This window comes from Salvia hispanica, chromosome 3 (genome assembly GCF_029641045.1).
Source record: "Salvia hispanica isolate PSC_SH4W2 chromosome 3, Shi_PSC_v1, whole genome shotgun sequence".
NCBI lineage: Eukaryota > Viridiplantae > Streptophyta > Magnoliopsida > Lamiales > Lamiaceae > Salvia > Salvia hispanica.
The window spans coordinates 3,732,833-3,742,227 of record NC_142694.1 but is presented as its reverse complement, the minus strand read 5'-3'; the positions used below and the strand labels follow the sequence as shown (position 1 = coordinate 3,742,227).

The 9,395-nt window shown below is 33.2% G+C and overlaps 1 protein-coding gene across 6 annotated transcripts; it reads left to right on the top strand.

Moving 5' to 3' along the window:
• The first annotated feature begins 5,319 nt into the window (after positions 1-5,319).
• LOC125212241 (protein AAL-toxin resistant 7-like) lies at positions 5,320-9,291 on the top strand. 6 transcript variants are annotated; one of them, XM_048112348.2, is made up of 5 exons: positions 6,390-6,498; positions 7,036-8,000; positions 8,073-8,125; positions 8,369-8,708; positions 8,925-9,291. In XM_048112348.2, exons 2-5 carry the CDS (start codon positions 7,561-7,563, stop codon positions 8,977-8,979), a joined length of 888 nt encoding a protein of 295 aa, XP_047968305.1. In that variant the 5' UTR covers positions 6,390-6,498; positions 7,036-7,560; the 3' UTR covers positions 8,980-9,291. The 6 variants fall into 6 exon arrangements, with proteins under 6 accessions (XP_047968301.1, XP_047968305.1, XP_047968300.1 ...); XM_048112344.2 differs by adding an exon at positions 5,320-5,513 and having other exon boundaries at positions 7,649-8,708; XM_048112343.2 differs by having other exon boundaries at positions 8,073-8,708.
• The last annotated feature ends 104 nt before the right edge of the window (positions 9,292-9,395 follow it).

The window sequence follows — 9,395 nt, the reverse complement described above, 5'->3', positions numbered from 1 at the left end:
TAGGTACACATCATAAGATATCACAATTTATTGTAACTAATGACACTTTTTCGGGGGACAATTCCTTCAAATTTGTGTCATTAATTACCAGAATATGTCATAGTCTACTTATTTTTACATATTATATACTTTATTACATATTACATATAATATTTATCTTTTCTCTTGATGTTATCCATAAAATATAACTATGACAAACAAAAAATATAAAGGTACTATGACATAAAAATATAAAGGTACTATGATATGAAAACATCATGATGCCAATTAATCATTTTCCAATTAAATTTTTTTGAATGCATTTGTGATTGGTATTGATTACCCAATTCACTAATTAAGAATAATTATGACACCTCATTCCATAATCAGCCAAACTTATAGTATCATATATAGTTCATTTCACAGTATCATGAAACAAGTAAAATTTTAATCTATGATATATTAATATAAACTGAATTTTCTGTTTATTTTAAGAATTTCATAATATTAATACTCATTTTATGTTTGATTCTTTTATTTTCATATTATTGATATGAAAGTGATACATTGAATTGATTTTACGGCTATATGGACATCATTAGTCTTTACTCTTTATTATGAAAATCAGATTCACCCGAATATCATCATGCTAATTGATTGTATTCATTTCGCTATATTAGCAGTAGGTTATTAGTCAATATATTAAGTCCTGCCTTCTTACGAGATATGAATATCCTTCCTTTCAATAATTCACTAAAAATCGCATGTCCAAAATTAAAATTTATTCATTTCATTGATTATAAAGAAATTATAGCCGAATAAAGAACCAATAGCCCAATTTGTCAATCAATGATTACAAATTCGTGCCATTTTCAAATTAAAACTCATGTAATTTAAAAAGTTTTATTAGATGGAGGGAGTATAAATTATCCTACAACTCCCACCCAAAACTAAAATAAAATAGATTAGCCCAATAAAGAAATACCTAATAGCCAAAATATAAATATTTGTTGATTAATGATTATATACCTGTGCCATTTTCAAATTAAAACTTGTGCTATTTTCAAGTTCTATTAGACGAAGGGAGTATAAATTATCTTTACTGGAATAAAAATGGTGACTTTCATCTTTAACAATAATTCAAAAACTAAAGTGAATTACCTAAATTTAGGGGAGAATATTTTTTTGGGAGAATTACTCAATTTAGCATAGAATTATCAATTGGCTGTATTTATTGAAGAAGATATTTGGCAAAAGTTCAGCAGAAATGGCGGATAGTTGTAATAATGCTCATGCGGTCACATAGAATTATTATTGGCTGTATTTATTGAAGAAGATATTTGGCAGAAATTCAGTAGATGCGGTCATGCCAAGAGATATCAAGTGGGACGGCCCAGCCCAACACGGCCGGCCGAGGCCCGCCTATATTGAAGGCCAGCCCGGCCCAGGCCCATGTCTTCTATCTGTATCTTCAGTCGGCGATATTGTTTTCACTCTTATCTGTAAAATATTAAAGTTCTCGATTTTTCGGACCAATTTCCCTTAGTTGGAGAAAATTGGTCAGAAAAATCATGAACTTTCATAAAAATTTGGTATTTCTCACAATCATTAAAAGTGGTCTTAAAAATCATCAACTTTTCAAATTGTGCGAATTTCCCACAATAAAGTTTTCGGCGTAAATTTTGCCTGTGTGAGTTTTTTCATATCATCATTAGTTTCATCTTGCCTACTAGATGAAATGTAGCTCTGGCTATTACACGTGGGTTTTTTGGCATTCAAAATGGCAAAATTTATGCTAAAAACTCTAATGTGGGAAATTCGCACGACCATGTATATGAACGGCTTATCTTTCGAGATGAACACTCTTTCCCTGCATGCATAAAATGATTATACTCCATATCACAACACTATATTAAAAAAAGGGACTTGTTTCGCGTTGAATAATCATGTATACACATACTTGTATTCCCCTTGTTTAACGTGTATGCAAATCCATTTCGAATTGCCTGGAGGGACGGAATCAACGACTGCTTGAATGCTTTTGAAGTTTCCTCTACCCGATTGGTCGCATATGTGGTCATCGGACAGTTCATTTGAACTTTCCGATCGAAATCTAGTGGCACAACCGATGGGGGTGCTGTTTATGGCACCGGTGCCATCTGCAACGGGAATTATGAACCGACCATCAACAATTGAAACTATATTGACAAGAATGAAGAGGAGTGTTTTCATCATAGTAATAGTATGCTGTGACATGCAAAGTATATTATGATGTTTGCTAATAAAGATTTAGAAAACACTACGGCATATTTATATAAAAAAAAGGGTTGGAAATTAATGTCTTCACACAATTAATAATCTAAATCAGTAAATGAATTGATTTTATTTAGATCTACACTATAACAAGTTATATTATGGTTAAATAATCTCACTCAAGACAATATGGAAAGCAAAGTCGGTTAAAAATTACCCAAAGAAGAGAAAAAGTTGGAGTGCTTATGGGGATTACTTTCTAATTATCTTAGTTTCATTATTTCAAGTTTCTTTTATCATAATTTAATTTCTTATTTTTACTCATTATTCTACATTCAAAACTTTTTTGGTAATGAAGTGTGAGTTCAAACATTTTATCAATTTGACTTTCATTAAGTCATTTTATTTTCCAATTATTTTCTTACCATTGTTTGAGTATGAAAAGTCAAGCTTTCCACGTAAAATTTTTTTACTTTAACAAACATATCGCTGTATAGAGGATTTTTTACTTAATTAAACTAATACTACATGCCAACAAGGGATTCACGTCCAGTAAAAATTCAATGGTTGGTTCTTTCTCACACGACACAAAATACATATTTATAGGGACGTTAATTTAATTGGAATCCATAACAGAATAACCACTCATTCCTGAAATATGAAGAGGCCCAACAAGAGTTGAGAATATTGAGATTCTTTTCAGATTGTGCATTTGACTTGCGGGTGTTAATTAAAATTAATATGACATATGAGTGCAAAATTGGCAGCTCTATAAGTTTTCATTGGGATCCATTCCCTATCGAGATGATGGGTGTGTCTGCCATAGTCCCCTATCCATTAGGATCAAAGCTTCTACTCGTGCGAAACTCTGAAGGCGAGAATTCCACAAACATCAATACTTCCCTAAAAATCGCAAGTCCAAAATCAAAATTTATTTATTTCATTGATTATAAAGAAATTATAGCCGAAGAAAGAAATAATAGCCCAAGTATAAATATATTGTCGATCAATGATTACAAATCCGTGTCATTTTCAAATTAAAACTCGTGCTATTTTCAGGTTTTATTAGATGGAGGGAGTATAAATTATCCTACAACTCCCACCCAAAACTAAAATAAAATATAAATATGTTGTTGATTAATGATTATAAACCCGTGCCATTTTCAAATTAAACTCGTGCTATTTTCAAGTTTTATTAGACGAAGAGAGTATAAATTATCTTTACCGGGATAAATTTGATTGCTTAGAACCCTGCTTGATTAATCTAATTGCTTGTAACCCTTTACTCTATTTCGTTAAATATGAATTTGGATTCATGTTTTTGGTGATGGAGTATGGGTTTAAATTGTGAACAACCGACTTTTTGGTGATGAAGTGTGAGTTCAAATTGTCAACTAACCGACCTTTTTTTTTTATGGGTGTGAGTTTAAATTGTCAACATCCTACTAAATTTCATGTATTGTTAGCGAAGATAATGTATAGTATAATACGCTATTGTGATGTAGTCATAGTTTCACCACTTGCATTATAAAATCTGATCATCAAATTAAAACTCATTTGTACGATAAATTTGTGAAGTAAAGAGGTTAAAACAAAATAAAATTAATAAAATAAAAATAAAAACCAAATCTCCTCCACTTTTACCGGAACAGTTGTGAGAATTTATTACTACTCCCTCCGTTTCTTCATAGTTGAGTCATTTTATCATTTCGGGAAGTTTCTTCATAGTTGAGTCATTTCCTTATATGGTAACTTTTTTCTCTCTCTTACTTTACTCTCTCTTACTTTATTCACTTTATACTTTATTCTCTCTACATTTTCTTCTCTCTTACTTTTTCTTTATTTATTTAACACACCCAACATTCATTTTTAAAACTCCGTGCTGAAAAGTTCCGCCTCAACTATGAAGAAACGTACTAGTTTATAATTTGAGTTTAATGAGGGCTTATATATATCAGCCGACTGAAAAAACGTTCGAGTTAATGGGCTGTTATTTGGAAATCCCAATTAGTCATCCAAGTTTAAGGTCCAGCCCAATATTATTTTAAATAAGTTTTGGGCCATTATATTGTAGAATGCGTAGCCCAACCAAGTAAGTTTATGTTTCTAGTTTAGAGTATTAATATTCATTGCACTTTTTCAAAGTACGAGTTTTATAGATTTATTTCTTTTTTTCTGGAAAATTTTATATATTAAAAAATAAATTAGGTAGTTTATCCTGGAGCGAGCGTAAGCTAATATCTCCACCATTCATAACTTTCTATAAAATATACTCTCTCTGTCCCATTAGAAATGAAACATTTCCCTTTTCATCTGTCCCATTAAAAATGAAACGTTTCTAAAAATGGAAACAATATTCTCCCTACTTTTTCCTCTCTCTTATTTTACTCTCTCTTCATTAACTCACAAAACAACACTACATAAAATCTTGTGCCGAAAAGCAAATGTTGCATATTTAGTGGGACGGAGGGAGTATGTTTCAAAAGAAAAAGAAGAATATATTTGAGGATTTTAATTTTTGAATTCAAATGTACTAGAAGCTTCATGATTTGATCATCCCCTCCAATTAAGATTGAGGAGCATTAAATTATCGAGACATGATGTTTCATTTTCCTGCTGTATGAACCCAGAGCTGCGTGCGTGCGTCAAATTAATACACTCATGAATTCAAACAAAATACTATAGCACGATTGCCCAAGAAAAAGAATCATCATCATGCACTATTTAAGTGTTTATTCAAAAATATTTGTAAAAAATGCAAAGTGTAGAAGCACTCTAACTCTAGGCCCTGTTATCACTGCAGCGTAGAAGTGTATTGGACCACAATCCCAAATTTATAGCATAACAGCCAACTAATTTCACAATATTAATTCACTTTTATCTCATACCTACATTTTATTATATGCATGCGTATTCAATATTTTTGCTTATAATTTTTCAGCCAACGACAAATGTTTACTAGCTTCTCACTTAAATAATAGCTTAAAAACATAATATTGTCCTTAATAAATTAGAATAATAATTTAAAGTATATTTTGTCAAAATAAGTATATCTATTAAGAAAAAGTAAATTAAAATTGAAACACAAATTTTGATATGTATCTCAATGAATCAGATTTCTCTCATCATCGTCATCACCAAACATTATAATAGTAATTGAATACTGCAGCGGCGGTGTGAAAGGGATCATACGCGCATGAGTATTAATTGTGTGGATATGTATACGAGTTATGGCGGAAAATTTCGATGCGGCGGCACCGGATTGGTGGAAGCTGCAGCAGGTATTTCCCCCCTTTGGATAATTTCTGGAGCCGCTGCTTTTTTTTATTGCTGAATTATTTTAGGTTTTGATCACATATGCACATTTGTCATCTTTTGCTGAATCAGAGTTTCCTCTTTAATCATAAAATCATAATTATATTAGATAAATATGAAATCAAAGCCAAAATGAGTTCAAACTGGAGCTACACTTGCACAGTAGAAATGTGTTTTTTAACCAGAGAAACTCATGGAATTTGTAAGTGCAGTTAACAAGGAGGGAAAATAGAGATAAAATTGGCATTGATGCAGAGGTTATGGTTCAATTGGAAAATGGAAGGACTTAAAAATGTATCTGATGGTTAATGGGATAGCTGATAACTCATTTGTATCTTCTGGATGCTGCAGAAATGCAGTTGATTGGATATTGTTGTATGTAGCAGAAAATTTATCTGAGTCCTGTTTCTTAGTATTGTTTGATGTACCAATGAATTGATCATTTTAATTGGCTTTAACAGAATTCTTAAACATTATCTGCTCTGTTTTCATAATTGCATTACAAAATTTAAATCAGCTGAGCTGATTGAATAAAATCTTGATATTGTGTAGATTAGCATTAGACCAGAAACAATTGAAGAACCGAGGAGTAAGGGAAGATGCAAAAGTTATACTACTATGAAATGAGTAAATATGTTTCTTTAAGAAATAGCAATTGCTATGCTGCTGTTTTTAGGGTTGTTACAGACTTAGTAATGGTGGGGTAAAGTGTAAACCACTTATATCTGGTTGAAGTCCCATCTTTTTTTATTCATTTAATGCTTAAAAAACATTTAGGTGCCTTTTGTTTAGAAATCTATTTGAAATAGCAACAACATATACTAAAATTGTTTTTCCTACAGGTGCTGCTGCAGAGCCATTGTAAAACACTCATAAACCAATAATCCAAAAAGCTGCTTGGATGGAAAAGAGCATGAAAGCTAATAAAAACTGAGACAATGAGGGGGGAAGGTATGGACCTATTCTGTCCTGTGCAGTCTGTTTTTATGACTTTATAAACGGTCCAAGTTCGTTTCATCAAATGACTTAATCATGTTGAGAAATAAAAATAAATCAAAATATTGAAAGTTGAAGAACCACATTTCATATTGTTACTTCTTTTCCATGTTAAAAAAGTACATTATTTTTGTCATCGTGTCGTTTATGGACTTATTGCATTTGGAAACTACTAGAAATCTAAAACAGTTTTATCATGACATGGTAACATTTCTCTGATATTTATTTCACTTATTTGATTGTGAACTTGATTCATGTGAAACTGCTATGCCCTCAAATTTGATTCTCCAAGCTCAGTCTAGTACTTAAGATTTATTTATTGTCTTGACTTATTAGATAATTCTGCAGGAAATTAAATTTGAGATATTCATGAAAGATTAAACCTTAATGATCTTAGTAGCACACTATAATATGCCAATTTTTTCAGATTTTATTAGGTTTTTCTTGTAACTGGCCTAAGAACTGCTATCTGATTCATTTTGCTCCAGACAGGAGACTCTGATGCACTTGAACATCTTACGGTCGCTGCACTATGTACTTCGAAAGCATATTAATGAATTATTAGTTGATAAAAAATTAAAATTGGCCCTAAGCATTTCTCGAGGATTGAACTAAACTTGGACTGTGAAATTAGTTGCTAGTCAGGAATCTGGTAAAAAAACAATTGATTATGACTATCTGCAGCAACAGGGCAAAATCAAATGTGAAACTTCCTCAACTACCACTGACTAGTCTATCCCCCGCAGATTAAAAAAATAATTTCAAAAATAAAAAAGAAATCTAGTTGTTAGCCAAAATAGGAAAATACCAAGAGAATTTAATAGCCTAGACTGTGTTGGCAGATATTTATAACAGCCACGACCACCTCTTCATCCTACCTGTTATCTGCATTCTTTGCTTCAGCCCCCAGGCGAAAGAATGATTTTCTTGACCACCCTCTCTTCATCCTTCCATTTTCCATTTTAACATATTGAAATTGAAGATCCAAATTTGAGAAATCTTGTTAGTTAGAGAAATATGAGGGGTAAATCTTCGTTGTCAATGTCTAAAAATGGTGGAGTAGAAACTGAGAGGCTTGAGACACTGAATGAGCCCCATTTGTCAGGTGCTTACATTCGAAATCTTGTTAAACAGTTATCATCCTCTTCCTCTTCACGAACCAAAGAATCATCCAGTTCCAGCTTAGAGGGAGATGGAGATGGGAATTCGAGCAACGGAAGCTTGTTTGGAAATAGTTGTGATGGCTTTTCTGATCAGAAACGAGAAAAATCCCCTCCGCCGCCTCAACCACACAAAAAGAAAGTAAGGAGACGGCTGCATACCAGCAGACCTTATCAAGAAAGGCTGCTAAATATGGCTGAAGCGCGGCGAGAAATCGTCACTGCCCTTAAGTTTCATAGAGCATCTATGAAAAAAGCCAGTGAACAACAGCTGCTGCAGCAGAAAATGGAAGTAAGGTCTGAAACTCCGCTCTTTGAGTCTTCATCTCATCATTTTTCTTTAGAACATGAAGACAAATTGAAGTGCAGGAGAAATCCAAGAGTTTATGCTTCAAATTCCTTAATTCCTGATAGATTCCCAGGTAGTTATCTTGATAATTTCTCCCATCCACCGAGATTTTCTTCTCCTTATTCTTGGTCCGTTTCTCCTATTCCACCACCACCACTTGTCCAAGAGAATTTCAACTTCACACTGCCCCAAACACTTGGCCTCAATCTTAATCTTCAAGGATTTAACAACTTGGACTCCACTTTCCACTGCAGTACAAATCATTCATTAATTTACTCATCCTCATCAACCTCTTCCTCTTCCCCTTCCCCTTCAGCCACCACCGAGGAGATTCAATGCATGGAACCACCAGCTTCAGTGGCAGAGTTTGAAGATTCTGGGTTGCATCCAGTGATGGATGATAAGGAGATTGCTGAGATCAGGTCAATTGGGGACCAACACCAGATGGAATGGGATGATACTTTGAATTTGGTGAATTCAGCTTGGTGGTTCAAATTCTTGAAGGAAATGGAAATCACACCTGAGAATCAGAGCGTTCAGGATTTCGTGAACTACCCATTTGATGAAGTCATGGAGTTCCCAGCCTGGCTCAATACGGCTGAGCATGGCAATGATTTTTGCTCAGACAATTACTTTGAAGATCCTGCTTTGCCGTGGTAAAGAATTAGTTTGTTTCTGTTATATCCTTTCTGGTCTTTTACATTTTCACTGGTTCTCTTATGTTCACTCTCTTAATATCTTGCATGTCTCGTCGAATTATAGTCCTTTTCCTTGAATGTGAAATAGAAGGAGATTTGAGCCACATTTCCAGATCACTGACGGCTATGCATTTTTTTGTTGCATTTTTTTGCTCGAATTTTCAAATTTTGCAGCATGGATATTGAAGAAATTGAAGGGATGGATGGTGACTGGTTAGCCTCTGCCTGAGAAAGATTGATTGTTTGTTTTTTCGCATATTAATCAAATCGCCTGTAACCGTCCGTCTTCCTGCCGATCACTTGAGCACCCCCGGAACCTATATTTTCTATTTCTAAATATTGCGAATAAGACTTTTCAGGCAACCGAATTTTTGTTGATTGAAGTTGTATTAGTATATACGTATTCTATTTCCTGTAATTGCAAATTCCCATTTTCAAGCTTGATATATAATAGAACAGAATCAGAGTAAATTCGTTGTATCATATTCCTTTGAGCAACACTAGAAATTTTGGTGAAAATCTACATTGGAGATTGCCTCTATCTCTGTTTCTTTGTTGTTTTTCACATGTTATGTTAAGTTTGTTTCTTCATTGCTACCTATCATAAAGGCCCTACTCTAATCATTTGGAATTTGCTGTGGCCTG

Bases quoted from the DNA above. Each gene is read 5' to 3' on its own strand.
- LOC125212241 (XM_048112342.2), top strand. From the start codon at position 7,561: ATGAGGGGTAAATCTTCGTTGTCAATGTCTAAAAATGGTGGAGTAGAA. The intron at 8,709-8,924 runs GTAAAGAATTAG...CAAATTTTGCAG, and splicing joins GAAGATCCTGCTTTGCCGTG to CATGGATATTGAAGAAATTG.